The sequence below is a fragment of the Echiichthys vipera genome, assembly GCF_963691815.1.
Source record: "Echiichthys vipera genome assembly, chromosome: 10".
NCBI lineage: Eukaryota > Metazoa > Chordata > Actinopteri > Perciformes > Trachinidae > Echiichthys > Echiichthys vipera.
The window spans coordinates 19,309,440-19,327,546 of NC_139835.1; the positions used below are offsets into that span (position 1 = coordinate 19,309,440).

Here is an 18,107-nt window from a genome sequence, read left to right on the forward strand (position 1 = left end):
ACAGGATTTATTTGTATTGTTTACTTGAACACATAACTAACATAACATAAATATAAAAGAGCAATTTCATCCAATGATATGTAAATGGTAAATCTGTTGTTATAATACTAACATTTCATGAAATTGTTGTACTGAATATCATGCTAGAGAACTTTGTGTGCCTTGCTCTCAATATAGTAATTTCTTGGGCATTAAAATATAAAATATTTAACACACACACACACACACACACACACACACACACACACACACACACACACACACACACACACACACACACACACACACACACACACACACACACACACACACACACACACACACACACACACACACACACACACACACACACACACACACACACACACACACACACACACACACACACTTCTACCTCATGTCAATGTTAAACATGTGGTATAAATGCATTATGGATATCTACATTTTAGTCTGTGTGGCTACACCGTCTTCATCTTTGTCGCTTGTTATTGAATCTTTCTTGGCCATCTCAACCCCTCTCTTCTGTCGCTGGCTTTTATCATCCTCATCATCTTCATTAACCTTCTTCTTGAACTGAGCCTCAATTTCTGCAGGGTCGATGTAAGTGTAGAAATACGCCATAATGGAGAAGATGGCACACACCACAAGTAAGAGAGAGGCAAAGAGGACGTACTCTGTCCACTTTGAAAGAAAAGGAGAGAGGCATCAGTATTAATGCATCATCGTGTATCACTACATGACACAAAAACACAGACATGTCCATTATAAATGTTTTCTCATTTTTAGTGACAGTTTAGTTTTGATTTTAATAATGTTATATCTTTTTCCTTACCTGCTTGGGAAGCTTTGCAAGCTCAGCCACAATCAGTACGATGAAGTTGCCAACAGCAACTGTTAACAACCAGCCTGCCTGCAGCACTGCTTTCATGTTACTAGGTGCCTTGAAGCCACAACCAAGAACACAAGAGAAATAAATCACAATACAAAGAATACAATTACAAAACTAGTACAAAGACAAAAATCAAATATCCTTATGTCCTTAACTTCTTTCATGGTTCTGCACTGTAATAAATAACATACAAATGTGTGTTCCAACAATTTTACCTGTGAGTAGGAGAACTCCAGCCCAGTAACAGAAAACATCACTTCACCAACAGTTATGAAGAAGTACTGCGGGATCTGGAGAGCCATGTGAGCTGAGTTGGGCTTGATGTTTTCTGCCACAGTAATAGACTCCTGACACTAAAAACATATAATCACAATAGTTCAGTTTAAGACGGTGATTCTCAACTGACTGAAAAGAGGGTAGCTGGATGGATTTTGCCAGATTTTGTGTGAGCATAAAATTGACAGAAATCTAAGACAGTAAGTCTGGTTCATTCTGTATTTTTTGAATTATAAAAAGATCTCATGAAAAGACCAAAGCAAGCAATGCATTAATCCAAACTTCCAACCATGTCTGACGCACTATCCATGCCTTCTTAAGATGTAAATCTTTAAATACAGATGAAAAAAATGTAATTTCATTTTTTTTTTCAAGTCTAAATATTTCCCTAAAGCTGCAGGGAACTATACTTTTAAACAAACATTACTCACACCGAAGCAAATAAAGCATTTTGGGGGACAATTTTCAGACACGGATTAAGTTATACACAAAATATTGATTTTAAAATGATTTTATTGATATAAAAATGGGCATTCTTTATGGCAAAGATTTAAGAAGAATAGAGAATATCACCAGCTTTATAAAATAAAAAGTGAAACTTACATTTGGCCCAAATACCAAATTGCTGGGGATAAAGAAGGTATATGAACTCCCAAATCCAAATTCCCTGCTATATTCACATGACTGTGAACCACTCCGCAAGGTGAAGATAGCCCTTAGCATTGGAAAAGGAAATCAGTTTAATAGTGTTCGAATACAATAATGATAATAGTGATTTACCAAGAAGATAAAATACTTACTCTCCATTTTTTATCTGGGAGAAGTTGGAATAATACGATGACTCAACCAGTCCAAAGTCAGCTGCTGGAGTTGACACATTCACTGCTGTATCCATTCCATTTACAAATCTAAAAAGGGTTTAAATTGAGCCAGTAAATGTAATGCCTTAATTTTCAACAGTGTCCTCTGCAGATAAAGATTAGGGCTGCAACTGTGTGGTTTTCAGTATTTTTACCTGGCAAGAGGCTAAAATAATTAATTGATCAATAAAATAGCAAATGATACATTTTCTGTTGGTCAACTGATCAATTAATTCTTACACTTTGCATATTTTTAATTTAATTTACCGAATTGCATTGTTTCCTTGTTGTGGTTTGGAGATCAAATCACCTGCCTGAGGAAATAAGACAACGGAGGTTGATTAATTGAACTTAAAAAGTCTCTTGTGTTTGTCTTTATTTTTGATTATTTTGTGCTTCTAACTCACCGTCGTCCATTCAAAATGAGTGATGTTTGAAGGAATCAGAAGCGTTTGTCGCTGTCCTTTGACCAAAGGAATAGGTTTCATGACATCCGTCACTTCAGAGATGCCTATTGAAACGTTGATCATTTCAGCTTCAAACGTGAAGAATTCATAACTGGCCTACAAAAAAAATAAGATATTGTTGAAACTGTGCAATCATTGGATATCATACCCCATGATCATTGGATCATGGGGTATGGATACACATACAGAAAACAGTGGTCTTTTGGCTTGCATGCAACTGATTTAGTTATTGTATGAGGACATACCTGGGATGCAGAAAGTACCAGAGGATCATTGCCAGGAAGTTTAACTGTCACTGGATTACTGCCCATGTTAAGTAATTTCAACTGACTCTGGGAGGCCGATGGGAAGGTGGGTAATGTTTTCTGAAAATTGAGAGAGTTTGAAAATAAATGTGTCCTTGAATTGTGTATGTGCGTTTTACAGTATATAAGGAGATGAACATAATGGCTCTTTAATACTTACATCAATTTCAGTCTGAACCAAAGCAGCACAGACAAAAGCTATAGCTGCCATGACCATCCCCACTGTCATTCTTTTCAGAGGTCTGTTAAATTAACATCAAATCATCGTTACTGATTTTTACAAAAATTAAGAGAATCATGCTTTTTCATCACTGTATTACCAGTATTATTATTATAATGTTTTTTTTATTTTACGTCATCATGGTTATTATGGGCCTGATTCATACTGTGTAAAATTACACTGGTCTTCTTCTTTTTGCGATTTTCCTCTGCAGTTGACTATGACTTTTATAACATTGCTTGCTGAACCAGTCTTTCTCTAGTCCAACGCCGAACATAATGTTTCCCATCAGACCCAAATAAATTAATCATACACTGCACACACACAAGTGCACTCTGGACCAGCTTTCCTCTGTCCACACAACATGCTCCTCAGCAAAGGCAAGTCTAGCCTTTTTATTCTATCTAGTCCAGATGCAGTGTTGAACCAATTCCCCATTGAGAGTGTTGACATAATCTTGTCCTCTTGTGCGCTTGTTTTACATGGACGGGACTTTCTGAGGGACTCAAATTAATCTGTGTCCTTGTAAAGTTTCAATATTCTTGAAATAACAGACTTGGAACGCCCAACCTCTCTTGCAATGACTGAGAGGGTCATTGCAAGAGTGGAATGGGTGCAATGACATCCCTTTGGCCTTCATCTGGACAACCTGCTGTCTCAGGGTTTCAGTCACCTTAGAGCGGCTTGCCATCTTGCAAAGTAACCATGAGAGCTGCCAGATAAACAGGGTGTGTCCAACAGTTAAGTAAATTGTCACCAGGTGCCAGATTAACACCAATAACTGTGAAGTATCTGAAAGTGTTCTCTAATTTTGCTCACCGCCTTTTTTTCACAAAATAAAGGCTTTTGTTGAAGTACCTTGGTTGTTTAAAAAAAACTGCTTCGATCAAATTCTGGACGATACGAAATAACAACATTTAATAAATCAAGTATTAATAACTTGTTCTCTAATTTTGATCTCCAGTGTATAGACTGACAGATAAACTACAAGCCCCAAAGCTGCCTCACTGAGTTGCATTAGTACTTACGTAAAGTTCAGGCCGCATTTTTTGATCAGAGGATAGATTACGCTGTCCATGATAGGCACCAGAGTCAGGATCAAGATGGGGTTGAAAGTCTTTCAAAAAAAGAAATTGCACAGTGAGCTTTTTCTCAAATAAAGCGCATTGCATCAGTCCAAGCTAACCAGATTTAACTCACCTGCATCTGATCAGGCTGTATAACAATGAGACCCTGCAGACAGAGAGACATTATTCAAACCTGAACAAATTGCTTTAATTAATTAAAAAAATATGTATAGTTGATTAAATCACCAAACTTACAAAGTTTCCATCCATGGTGGTGGCTTGCAGAGTCCATCTAGAACCCTTTAACAGAGATGCAGAGTTTAGAGTTGTTTGCACAACCAACAAGTGATGTTGCCTTTTAAAAAGGAAGAGAAACTCTAAAATACCTTTTGGTCAAACAGAGTCCAGAACATCGGGAGTGGGATGTACAAAAAGAGGACCCTCAGCACCATTTTGATTTGAGCAATGAGAAGTTTCTACAGCGCAGACAGACAGAATATCAATTGCTGTTATTTCACTGATTAAACAGCTCGTTAGAAACTTTAGACATTTAAATTCCTTTAAACTCACATCATACTTTTCCTCTGCCCAGTCCATCCAGTGCTGCTTCTTTGGGTATTTACTGCTTCTGTGCCTGTAGCGGTTTTTGACGGCAAACTGTTTCACAGAAGAAGAAGAAAGTAAAGGATAAATATGTTTCTAGAAACACCTGGAGCAACTGTTATTAATGCAGAATGTGTTTATGTTGGTGTACACTCGACTTACCCCGATACACTTACACACATCCAGCATGATGTTTCCCTGTGGTTCGGCTTTGTAGTACATACTACTTCCAACGATGAACACCACTGTCAGGGGCATCACAGGAACATCAGTATATGTACCAAATCATTACATTTCTTTATGTACAGAATTGCTGTCTCCAAATTCTTTAGACATACCGAGTGCAACCACCATTAGTGCTGCAGGGACACCGAAGGCCAGAGAATAACACTTCTGTTTACTGTAGATGCCACAGTCCTGAGCTGCAGATTGAAACAAACAACTGTCATAAAACAATAATTTCACTCAAACTCAAGGACTGTTATTTGTCGTCCCATGCACTCATGTTTACGCCACTCTTTGTCATAAGTTTTATGTACTACTCATATCTACCTCTCAGGATCGGAGTGATAATGGTTGACAGGAGACTCCCACCATTGATGCACAGGTAGAAAACAGAGAAGAAAGTTCTCCTTTGCTTTTCCTGCACATAGAAAAACATCAATGACCTTCTATGATGTGTTGCATCATGCATGCTGAATATAATGTGAAGTGGAGAGTACTCCATCGATTAAGCATTGCAATGCTATGACATTGTTGGACTCCAGATGGATAATTTGAAAAAAGTATAAAAGCCGATTTGACAATTAACCTATTAGCCGACTTTGATACTTAGAAAAGTATCAAAACATCCTCGCTTAAACCTTACTTTATACACAATGGACTTTGACTGATGACATTTTATTCAGAAATTCAGGTGTGTTACGACTAAACACCTGCAAAACTCATGACATTCCCATCAGCCTCAGCTTTGTGTTTGGCTCATATTAGCAAATTTTAGCATGCTATCATGCTAAACTAAGATGGGGTCATTTCTATGTTCCCCGGGTCCTATGTTCCCCGGTCACATACAAAGCGGGGAACATAGGACCTGGGGAACATAGGTACACTCCCACTAAGATGGTGAATATGGTAAACATTAAATCAGCTTAACATCAGCATGTTAACATTTTCATTGTGAGCATTTTAGCATACTGACGTTAGCATTTAGCTCAAAGCACTGCTGTGCCTAAGAACTGGCTGTAGTCGTGTTATAAGTATTTTGCACCTATATATTTTAGGTAGGATTGGATAGAAGGGAGGAGACAGGAAATAACTAGAATGAGAGAAAGGATGACATGCAATCAAGAAGATGAACTTAAGTTGCAGTTACAATGTCATTGTCACCATCAAAGCATGACAGGAGACGACTCGGCATAAGATAGGAGCACAAATTAGGTCTGGTTCTAACCTGATGGTCACCGAATTGGTCTCCACCAAAGGCAGCAACGCAAGGTTTGATGCCGCCAGTGCCCAGAGCAATGAGGAAGAGACCCACCATGGATAACGCTCTAAATGTGAAGAGGAGCATGTGCATGAACAGAGAGTACTGTAGAACTGTTGTGAAAACTGCCTGCTGAAAGTTCATATCCTGGATGCAATTATTTGTGTAGAAGAATGGAAACTCACACATGAAAGGTCAAGTTGTCTGGTGTCCCATCTCTGTCCGTGTCAGTGATGTCATGGATTGCACTTACTGCCATCGCAACCTGGCCAATCGCATAAACAATGGACAAGTAGATGATAGTCCTATAAGGTGAGGAGAGAAATATAGCAGGGGTGGAATCAGTACTCGAATAATACAAAAATACCAGTACAAGACTGTAAAAAATATGCTGTTTCAAGTAAACGTTCTGCATCACATACTTAAACTTTCCCAGCCAGGAATCAGCCACAATGGCCCCAAGGATGGGGGTTAGGTAGCAAAGAGCCACAAAGACGTGATAGATGGAGGTGGCCAGGTCATCGCCCCAGAGCAAGAAGTACTTAAAGTACAGCACCAGGACAGCTGTAAACAGGCCGGGAAAACATACGCTTTTTCTAATTTTACAGTATATTATCATCAGTTTAAGACTACGCAGTATCAGATCTGAAATGTTTGGTCATGTTGTACATGAAATATCTTGAGGTGGAAGAAGTACTGAGTAATTGAGTAATCAGATCTGAGTATTTGCGACAAAATCTTTTTACACAACTGTTATAAAAATAAATCAGTGTTATGACACTCTGGTTAAGGTTTTGTCAGGTTTAGGGAACAATCGTGGTTTGGGTTAAAAATAAGTAAAGTACTTAAAATAAGTACTCGTATTCTCACCTCGCATGCCATAGTAGGAGAACCTCTCGCAGAACTCATTCACAACAATGAAGAAGATGCTGAGCGGGTAACCACACACCACTTTGCTCTGATAGATCCAAGAAACAGCAGCAACGGTGTTCAGCAGTGGTGGGAAGAGCATTTAGATCATTTATGTCACAATAAAAAAAATATACTCCATTACAAGTAACAAGTCCTGAATTTAAGTAAAAGCATTGGCTACAAAATGTACTTTGTGTAACAAAAGTAAATGCGTTCATTACACAAAATGGCCCCTGCCAGTGTTATATTATATAACTGGATTATCATTAGTATTGATACAACAAAGGTACATATTATACTCATTTTCAGGTTCATACTTGTATTATGGGTTTCTGGAACATGTTTATATGCTTTAACGTGGAAAAAAAACAACATTATTTTTCTCATAATGTCTGTCTGAATATACATGTATTCACCCTCTGTCTGAAATGCTCAATTTCAGCACCTGTCACCCCAGTCTGCTCTGATTGGCACTTTATACCTATATATAATATAGTTGTGACATCACAACTGTACAGAAACCCTGATGGCTCGTTTAAAGGCACAGTTTCTGATTACAGGCTTTGTGCATTTCTCTTTCTTGTTTTGACACGTTTGCAGTATTTACAGTACCTGGACCGGCTTTATAATAAAAGAAGCCAATATGGAACCTTTAACATATAAACAGTTTTTTAATGCTGCAGTTGGTCAAAATGGAGCAAATTTGAACTGCATTTACACATATATAACTATCTATATGTGAATAAATGTAGTAGATTAAAAAGTGCATTTACCCTCTGAAACGTAGTAGGATGTGGTATAATGTAGCATAACTATGTAGAGCTCGGTATTCAGTAACTAACAGTGAAGGGCATATTGAGATAATTGCTTTGTTCCTTTGGATAATCATTTAGACTCACAGAACAATTAAAGACAAAAACTGCATCAACATCCAATAAATGAAAACAATTAGGCACATTACCGTCCCTTTGCTCTCCTTTCTTTCCCTGGGATCCTCCTTATCTGTGCAAAAGATGAAACTAATTAAATGGCTTGATTTCAAAGTGAGAAATTTAGTAGCAGATGATGTTTCAGTGTAGGATTTAGGCAGCTGCACCTTCTGCTCTTGAATATTTACCTTTTTTTATTTGAATGTGAAGAAATGTTTGCAAACTCACCTTTCATAATGTTTGAGTAAAGTTGCTGCTCCTTCCTGTGGTAGTTTGATATTCCTTTGAGACTCCTGCAGGGAGCAGTTGATAATTGGTCCTTCACTGTGGGAGTGGGAATGTTTCCGTTACATTGCTCCCTATTAGCACCTTGATCTATCATCCACACTGCTGACTGTGTGGCTTTTATGATGGGTGGGAACTTGAGATATGGGAGATAGGGAGTCCGCTATGTTCTGACCCTGACACCTCATAAAAGAATATTAATTCCCAAGAACTCCAGAAAACTTAACCGAATTCGAAGAATGAAAGCAAGAATAAACCTTAAAACATGTGGAAATAAAATGAGGGTTTGAGAATACAAGTGCTGAGAAATGAGTGTGTTTTATTTAAAAGAAAAAAGCCTTAGAGAACATCTCTGTTTACAGCAGAACAGTGACTCTGTGTTAAATAAAAAAAAAAATCAACAAAAAAACATCGCTACCCAAATATAAAACATATCAATGAACACTAAAATGGTAAAAGCTTCATATTACTTCCACAGTAGGCGTAGTGTCTGGTTCCACACCTCATCGCTTTGGCAAGAAGGTGAACATCATCTTTACAGTGTATGAGCCCCACACAGCAAGATACTTTGCAAATATTGCACACACTCCTTTTTTTTATATACATTAATAAACAACTTGGAATATATTTTTTTGTATGCAATGGCTTTTAAATATTTAAAAACTCTCCTGTTCTAAGACATTGAAGTGATTTAAGGTCGAATGCTAACATGAGTCATAGGAGGCCCTTTTAGTAGAAATATAACTTCATGTACAGGGAGACGAGCATCGACGTATGCAGCATATACTGTTCAGACATCAATACAGTGGCTTATAAAAGTGGAATACTGTACATACAAAAACACATTATCAAAATAAACAAAAATGGGCTTTTGGGAGAGTGGTGGGTGTAATGTAATGACATGCATATTAAAGATCCCAACAGAAATGTCTCCGTGGGAAAACACCAGTCCAGTCTTTCAGGTGACACATGACGCCTGGCCGTGAAGCAGGAACAAAGTCTGTCATCCTCTCTCTGCTCTCAGGCTCCACCCCCCTGTACTGTCACAGACACCCGACACAGTGACCACGCAGCGTGTATATGTTAAACAGGTCCAGTGCCTTGGTCATGGTTCACTGAGAAGGATGAGAGGTGGTTGTGCTTTTGTGAGTTTTTCTTTAAGCTGACTGAAGAGAAGCAAGATCCGGTTTAAAAGTGGCAATAGGGCATCCACCGACGTGCCGGTTTGGCGTGTACAGAGGGCGCCAAGCTCAAGGCTAACTCGGGCAAGCATCATACCACAGAGGAAGAGCTGGGAATGCCGTGGATGGTGGCACTGGTGGGTGTGCCGCTGATGGCGTTAAAGATGTGAAGCGAGTCTGGAAGAACGCTCTTCATGCCATCTTCCACAGGACTGATCTGGAAGAGTGGAAGAATGAGAACTATTGACAATACCGTCTTAGATACCTTCATTACTTAATCACCAGGTGAAGCCCTTATATAAAGGGAAAGAACTGCCATAAAAACTCAAAACAGGGGGGAAATAGCTAGCCTGGATTTCTTGACGCTCGTCAGAAAAGCAAATAAATGTATTTTCCAAAATGTCTCAGAAAACAAACAAGTAAAATCTACATAATAGCAACAGAAAATCATTGCAAGTATGCATGCACAAAAACAAATGTAGATACATAGGCACACACATTCAGATGCATGTACATACATACACATGCTGTGCATGCACACACAAATGTATATACTGTAAATGTATAATGTGAAACAGAAAAACGACATGTCCACATTTCAAAAGAGATGAGCCCATAAGTGACTGTTGGTCGAGCCAGCCGCTGCGTCTGTAGTAGAGGGAGTTGGGTTTTTAAGTTTTGAACTGTCAGGAGTACAGCTGAAATGATTAGATAATTAATCGTGTAGATGCTCGACATAAAATTAATCTGCACCATATTTTTTTACTGATCTATTAATCATCAATTTGTGTAGTGGCTCAAACCTCCCAATGTGAGCATTTCCTGCTTTTATCAGAACAAAACATTAATGATAAATCAAAGGTGTAATCGTCAGATTTGCTAAGAATGCTAGTTGCAGCCCTAATCAGGAGGTTCAGCCGTCCTGACGGACAGTGGACATGCGTTCCAAATGTGAGAACACTTTATGTTTAGCGGATTAATTTATTACAGGGATGTAAAGATAAGACCTGTCTGTGATATGATCAGATAACTATTCAGTGCCTTTAAAAGGTCAACAGATGGACTGTATCTTTAGCAGCTTTCGTTTTTTTTTTTTGCAACATTAGGCCGATTATAATAGAAAGTAAACTGTATAGGTCATAATATTGGACAGATTCTAGACATGTTAGAAAGGTCTAAACATGTTAAGTGATGGATCAAGAACGCCTGTAACCTAAGGAATTCCATTGGTTTGACAACGCAACATCCGAAAGCAATCAAAATTTGGGGTAGTATCGGAATACGGATGCCTTTTGTCTGGCTGGACCAACAATTAACTTAGTCTTTATGGCATACTGGTGCTTTTTGCATTACCATCCAATCTGCTCATGTCAGCACAAGGGAAAAAACAGAGAATGGTGTTATCAAGGACCGTGTTATCAACCACATTATCAAACATTTAATGAATGGCAATCATGCCAAAACATGTTTCATCAGATTACAGTTGTAAAACTAGTTATGCATGATGTAATTACACTGATACTGTACTCACTTGCTCATGCATGATGATGGACAGCTCTCTGGCTAGGTCTCTGTAGTTGGCTTTCATCTCATCGTGATACTCCTGTTGGTCCTCTTTGATCAGCCTCTCATTAATACCTAAGCCTTGGCCACATGCCTCCACAAAATGCCTGCTCAAAACGACATAGCATAAGATGTGTCAAAGGAGGATTGCACAAAGTAGATCTGCAAACAAATGTAAGCGGTTGGCATTTCATCTCACCTGAAGACCTCTTTCAGCTGTTTGACTTTGTTATCTGGATACTTTTTGGCACTCGAATCGTCCAGAAAAGCTCGTGCATATGCAAGTGGTCCTGCATTTACCTGGGAGAGGACGTAGGAGCAGTGTCATGTGTTTTTCCATGATCATTTCATTCATGTCCAGTGTTTGAATGCATGTGTGTGTATGTATGTGCACCTGCACGCTGATGCTGCCCTGTAGTTTGAGCTGCAGACGGATCATGTCCACCTCACTGGAGGAACACAGCTGTTTGATCTCGGCCACTTTCTTGCTCATCTCATCGATGGCCACCTCGATGGGGCTCAGATCTGTGTGGTGTTGATACATCACTGCGATTCGTTTCTTTACGTAGGGGAAACAATGCGTGGCTGGGGGGCAGAAACACAATGAAGAGGGGGGTAAACAGCTGGCCCCTTAGTTCATGTATCATGCATGGGCTTTTCATACTTTTTACAGCTCAGGATCCACTTGTGTTTGTACTGTGCATCTTTTAAAAGTTTTCAGATAATAAAGATAACAATATAGTGTTGAACTTTTGGACTTTTTACATCATAAAGCAATATAACTGTGATTAGGAAAGATCCTTGACAAACTGCTGACACGATCAAAATCTAATCAAGATCTTCCATTCATACAAAGGACCTTTCTGCTGAGTTTTGCAATGCCTCAACCGTGGTCCCCACATGACAGCCTTCCACATAGTGTGCATTTGAAGACAGTTTTCCCGTTTTATAGGGTTACCTACTGGTAAGTATCGTCCTGCGTTTGCATTGCTCCTCCACCCCGCCTTGCTTTTTGCCTGATATTGTGAAAGGCATCTCAAAGACAAAGCGACGGATGTTGTGGCTCTTCTCAAATTCTGTCTTCCTGTCCACCAGCTCCTTCTCCTCATGGTACGGGGTCACGTGTGTCACCTGGATGTACGCATACTTAGAGTCCAGGTCTTTGGGGTTAATCTGCAGAGAGTACGTGTCATTACATCAGATCAGAACCAATGTTTTATGAATCGTACGCGTCAATCCTCATCACAAATCTTACCCTGCCAGAGTCCTGGATCATCTTCACGTTCTCCTGTCCAAACTTGTCAGAGTACAGCTTAAGGAGCCTCTGAGATATCTCTGACAGAGGGGTAAATTTGGGTTCTTTGTAGATGTACTCCTTACCGTCTTCATCTTCAAAGAAACCCTAAAAACATATAGAAAATGGTCAAAATGAACAAAAACAAACAAAATTTATGTAATAAGTTAGAGCCACATCAAACCACACATGGGCTGTGAGTGGGAGTCATTCCAACTATTTGTTAAAATGAAATGGTAAAATACTCTTTAAGTCTCAGCTCTGGACTGAAGGATATGGCAGACTCCACAAAACACAGCCCTCTATCTAACGTCCAAGCACAGAGACAAAAAAACAAGAACAAACCCCACTGCAAGACATCAACTAGTGTCAGTTCAATACTGTGAGACAGATCAAAGGACACAGGTGGGGGCACAGACACACACTGTCAGTGGGAGCACTTAGTCAAAGTCTTGTATGTATATGGACAAATGTCCCATGAACAAATGAGTGAAGCCATGCATTTACCCAGTGAGAGATGAATCCTGTTATTACCCTTCAAGGGTTTCCTACTAAGATTAGAACAACACTAAGGCTGGGTTAGAGAAGGGGACTAAAAGATCAGCAATGCACGTGAAATAGCACCGACTGCATTAGCGAAGGAGCACAACACAGCCTAACACACTGCAGTCCAACTGCAATGTATTGATTTACCTCAGCCTCTGAGTCAGTAAAGTGGTACTGCTACAGGGGGCGTGGACAGCAGAAAATAAAATCAGTGTTACTCCATGAGAACTAACTACAAACTATGCATAAATTCAACACACTGCACCAACAATTAGATTACCATGTCGAAAGAGACATGGAACTGCGGATCTCTATCAAAAGCACACAGGCGGAGGTAACCACACCCAACAAATTCACAAGAATAAAAATGAGGGTCAGTACTAAAACAGACATAGATCCACACTAAAGCAGAAATACTGGAGTGAATGAAGATGTGAAAGAGCGCCATGCAACACAGCTCCAAAAACAGAAAGCAGCAGTGGTGAACGATTGTTATTGTAAACTTGAAACAGAAACACTATTACTGAGAGGTGCAATGGATTACAGCAGCACCAACACCACACAACTGCTCAGAGAGGCTAGCAAGGTTTACTGTGCAACTTACCGCTGCCTTCAAAGAGGATGAAAAGCAGAAAAGGGTATTAGAGTGGATCATAAATTGCCGCTGTATGTGGTAAAAACATTAAAAAACAAAAAAAAATTCAACAGCCCCCATGCTCATTGTGAATTACTTTGCAACATTCAGCAACCAAATTAATAGTTGTGCTCGTTTGTGAAATACATTTTGAATAATTTGAAATCTAGCTAGTGTAGGAATCAAATAAAGAACACTTAAAAACTAAAACTGGTCCTGTAAGCTCACCTGTCCGAAAAAGGCCACTCTGAAGTAGGTGCCGAGCAATCTCTTGCCTGTGTGCATGACCTCCGTCACTTTGCTGTATGCACGATGCAGTGTGTCATACAGGTGGGCCAGTTTCTGTGCAAAGTAATAAAAATACAATCAGAATGTACAGATGCTAATGTCATAACCTGGGCTAAATTAGCGGGGGATTGTTGTGGGGAGATAAAAAAGTTAAGTGCACCTCAAAGTCCCTGCGCTTCTCATAAATGGGGATTATGAGTTTATAGATGTCACAGATGAGCTCGTAACGCTCAGCTTTCCACAGTCCGTCTGCACACTCCTCCAAAAGCTCCATTAGGACGTCCTGAGGGAACAAGAGAAGGGGAAAAATAGATAAGTGTTTCATAACTCAACGCATCTTCTATCATGGCCAAATGAGTGGACTGACACATATCGACATGTGTTCTAGTGAGGTGGGGCTTTGCAGGTAGACATCCGCATAAATTGCCTTCTACAAGGTAATCTGTATTTACAGCAATATGTGCCATTCACATAATTATGAAAAAAAAGTATGTGTTTTGTTTTAATAAAAGTGTGTATGATTAATGTCCCTCCCAAAAATATTTATTTTTACATGAAATAAACAGTAATCATTTCAAAATTATGAAATGTGTGTCATGCTGATGTGTTTTGTCTATTGTTAGACATCTTGAAAGTCAGCTGTTATATCTGTGATGATACAGTGAGAGGGACAGTTATTACTGAAATGGTGATTCCCTTAAAAACTTGATTAGTGGAGAGTTTAAGAGTTTTTTTGTCTTCCTGAAACAGATTAACATAATTAAGCCAAGGATTACAGAAAAAAACTATGGGACAGGTTATCATGAAACTTGGTTGAAGGGTGCAGCATGCGCCAAAAAAAACCCATTGTAGGATAGGGTATGGCCTTGGCGGTGTTCTGCGCTCTCGGCTTGCTTTTCTAGTTATATAATATGTTGCATACTGCAAGGCGATTTGTACGCAATTATCCACTTATCTATTGCACCTAGGTGATGTTTTGAACACAGCTGCTCTTCACCAGACTGTTTCAGTCGTGCTCGAAACATCACCTAGGTGCGGTGTGCAAACTAATCGGCCTCAGCATCGGCTTTCTCTGATTCAAAAACATTAACATTACATTCACTTTGGCAAAAGCTAAAGTGCATTCAACCTCATCTGGTGTAAATGTATTTACCAAAATACAAAACCCTCAAAATATAAATGTAATAAAAATAAAGCTGAGACATGATGTGGTCCCATGTCATGTTAATTGTCTCAAGTCTTAGCACGGCCACATACTTCATTGAAATGGACGTCCTGCATGCCGACGTCCTCCATCATCGCGGCTTCTTCGTCGATGTTTGGAGTCACGACACGAAACGCCGAGCAGCCCTGCTTGAACATGCCTGCACACAGAGCGAGATGGGACAGTATCTCACACTCAGCCAAATCAGGGAAACAAAAAACAAGAAAGATTACACAGAATAAACATAATAGAGCTGCCACCTGGCTTGCAAGTGAAAATAGATTATTACCTTTTCTCCGTAGATATTCTGCCACCAGTGCTGCAACGTGCACATAGCACATGGCCGCCTGTGAACAACAAGAACAACTCAGGTCAGATGAGCAAAGTGATGTTGAAAGTATTAATTATGTTACAGGCCAGCATCACCTGCAACAACAGCCCACAGTAAACTGTGAAAATATTAAGAAAATCAAGTCAGTACTTGATATTTGATAGTGTAAACACCAGACACAGACCTAAAGTGAGCCTATCGCATGTTAAACTGGCCACCATCATTCCAAAGAGTCTCTTATCACAGACCTCTGACATGTCTCCGTTCTTCACATGGATTCGGGCCATGCTGTCCAGCCAGGTCTTGCGTAGTTCAGGTGTGCTGGCGTAAGACTTGGCGAGGCTGTATTGCAGGTCCACCAGCATCTCTGGATCTCTCTCGTGCTCCTTCATTTGAGCCGTGGCCATCAAAACTGTTCTGATACGTTTGGTCAGGTCCTTCACATCTGATGGGAAAGCTGTGTTCTGTAAAGGAGGATGCAGAAATGACAACAGTTAGTTGTGTCATTGCTAGTTCAAGCATATATATATATGTATTTTTTTTATTTGTTGAAGTGGAACCAGAACATGATTATGCACACAGATGAAGGCCTGACCTTAATAGTTTTATCACTGTTGGCACAGTTGTTGATTATTGACAGAGACTGCTGGAAGCGGGTACTTCCAATGCCAATCACATCAGCTATCAACTGACTGACAGCGATCACCACCTGAAGAGAAGATATATAGTATTAGTAATTATTATGAAAGATTGTTTTACCCTCAAACCCATAAAAACAAGTATTTTCCATCTTTTTTTCTTTTCTTCTAAGTGTATTAAACTATAAGTGTAGAAATGTATCAAAGTGGTAATTAACTTAAAAGTTAATTAAACAGAATTACCTAAAAGCACTGTTCTTACAGCAAATAATTCCCAACAATGCTAACAGATATAGATAATATAAAAATATACTGCATTCAAACATAGTTCACAGATGAAACCGAAAACATTAACTAAGTAATGTGATATATTTTGGTAGATTTCTGTGTATAATTCTCATAAACTGAAAAGTAAGTATCAAGCTGATAAAACAATGTTACGTGTGTTTTTAGAGCTGTTAAATAAGACTCAGGGTCTGCAGGACCCCAGGACATTAGGTTTAAATCATGTGCAGTTTATTCTTTTTATTCTCTGAACAGAAGTTAGATCCACAGAAGAACCACCACACCTGTAAGTGCGTCCGGACAAAAGACTTGCGACCTGTGTAGTCAAAGTTGCTCTTCATGAGGAAGTAGAGCAGATGGGCTGCATCGCTGCGAATGGAGCTCAGCTTGGAGTTACAGCACTTCAAGATCTCGTAGCAGAAAGCGGCACACATGTCAGCACGCCCTTCAAAAAACGTGCACGGAAACTAGAGGGTGAAGAGGGCAGACAGGTCCTCGGTGAATTCCTCAGACCATAATAAACAACAGAGGAAAGTTAGGCAGGGAAACAGACTTCATTCACACCTTGTAGATGAAGGTGCGCAACGAAGTGAAGACCTGCTTGAGGGCCGTTTCTGACTGGTTGATCCTCAGGAAACAGAGGTGGACTTCAAACACCTTCTTCATTAGTGGACTGTGGCCGTGGTCAGAGCACAGCTGGGTCTGTGGAGAAAGACAGTATTATCTTAGAGACTGACAGAATCTGATGTAAAACACAGGAAAAGGAAAAAGAAATATTCAAGTTACACCTGAGCTACTCGTTCCCTATTCTTCCCCTGACCCCTAATTACCGCTCTCTATTCCACGCACCCATTTAAACTTAAGGTGAAATTATGGAATAGTTTGCTATGAAAAAATGACATCTCCTCGCTCAGTTTATACCTTAAACACCCGTCTAAAGACCCATTTCTTTTCTTCCATAACTATAAATCAGAAAGACCAATGTCCACATTCTGGTTTTTATTTGCTAGTATTTTATTTTGTTGCTTGTGTAATGCTGTTTTTGATATTCTATTTATTTTATGTTTATTCATTTACTTATATTCTATCTTTTATGTCTGTGTTTTTATTTGATCATTTCTATGTTTTTATTTGATCATTTCTATGTTTTTATTTGATCATTTCTATGTTTTTTTTGATAATTTCTATGCTTTTTATTTGAAAATGTCTTTGTTTTTATTTGTTTAAGGCACTTTGGTCGATGTCTGTTGTTTTTAAATGTGTTCAATAAATCAACTTGACCTGAATAATCTAAATACTATATTTAAAGAAAAATGGTTCCAGTACAAAGTTTACAAGTTCAACAAATGTGTGACAAGTAATATATTATATGTTACCTTGAATCCCATGATGAAGATACTTAGCGTGTCCAGGACGGTCAGGCACACTTCAGTAGCGATGTTAGCCTCCAGCAGTGACTGATTTAACACGTCTGCATCTGAGTGACTGTAGGCTAAAGAGGACACAACGCAAAGCTGTAGCAGTTTCACCTTCACCAGTACACAGAAGGGCCATTAAAATGTCATATCATGTCTTTATCTCTTAAAACACGAGACCTTAGTGTTAAATGCAAAGCTGGAAAATGTCTTTATGTCGAAAAGATAAGTTTCATTCCAAAGTGAAACAATCTCACTTCTTACAAAATCAATACCTTGTATCAAATAAATAGTGACATGTTGGTGAGGTACACATTTTGCTTACAAACTGTAGCAATGAACATTTGAGTTATATTTTTTAGATTTGTGAATTCATTTCAAGCAGCATTTTACAATAGTACACAATTATTTGGAATGAAACCCTTCACATTT

At 39.1% G+C, this 18,107-nt stretch overlaps 2 protein-coding genes across 5 annotated transcripts in view; both read right to left on the reverse strand.

The window, feature by feature from the left end:
* Nucleotides 1-438: 438 nt before the first annotated feature.
* slc15a1a (solute carrier family 15 member 1a) lies at nt 439-7,182 on the reverse strand (the record flags this gene model as incomplete). Its single annotated transcript, XM_083921046.1, has 21 exons — nt 439-681; nt 833-940; nt 1,105-1,242; nt 1,769-1,880; nt 1,966-2,073; nt 2,293-2,339; nt 2,433-2,588; nt 2,738-2,857; nt 2,958-3,039; nt 4,046-4,134; nt 4,218-4,250; nt 4,340-4,384; nt 4,471-4,560; nt 4,655-4,741; nt 4,850-4,932; nt 5,026-5,109; nt 5,240-5,330; nt 6,138-6,237; nt 6,356-6,475; nt 6,593-6,734; nt 7,041-7,182. The coding sequence occupies 21 exons, from the start codon at nt 7,180-7,182 to the stop codon at nt 439-441; spliced, it is 2,220 nt and encodes a 739-aa protein (XP_083777172.1).
* Nucleotides 7,183-8,604: 1,422 nt separating this feature from the next.
* LOC310952837 (dedicator of cytokinesis protein 9) overlaps nt 8,605-18,107 on the reverse strand; it is an 81,229-nt gene continuing 71,726 nt past the window's right edge. For 2 of the 4 annotated variants that reach the window (XM_083921587.1, XM_083921588.1), the window contains exons 39-53: nt 17,637-17,752; nt 16,825-16,962; nt 16,545-16,727; nt 15,933-16,046; nt 15,586-15,801; nt 15,296-15,353; nt 15,060-15,166; nt 13,963-14,085; nt 13,743-13,856; nt 12,296-12,442; nt 12,003-12,213; nt 11,435-11,625; nt 11,240-11,340; nt 11,009-11,147; nt 8,605-9,694 (exon numbers count right to left, since the gene is read on the reverse strand). In XM_083921587.1, the coding sequence (XP_083777713.1) occupies nt 9,569-9,694; nt 11,009-11,147; nt 11,240-11,340; nt 11,435-11,625; nt 12,003-12,213; nt 12,296-12,442; nt 13,743-13,856; nt 13,963-14,085; nt 15,060-15,166; nt 15,296-15,353; nt 15,586-15,801; nt 15,933-16,046; nt 16,545-16,727; nt 16,825-16,962; nt 17,637-17,752 (2,084 nt within the window). In that variant the 3' untranslated portion in view covers nt 8,605-9,568. Of the gene's footprint in view, nt 9,695-11,008; nt 11,148-11,239; nt 11,341-11,434; nt 11,626-12,002; nt 12,214-12,295; nt 12,443-13,742; nt 13,857-13,962; nt 14,086-15,059; nt 15,354-15,585; nt 15,802-15,932; nt 16,047-16,544; nt 16,728-16,824; nt 16,963-17,636; nt 17,753-18,107 lie in introns of all 4 variants that reach the window. The other 2 variants (XM_083921585.1, XM_083921586.1) reach the window with 1 other exon arrangement.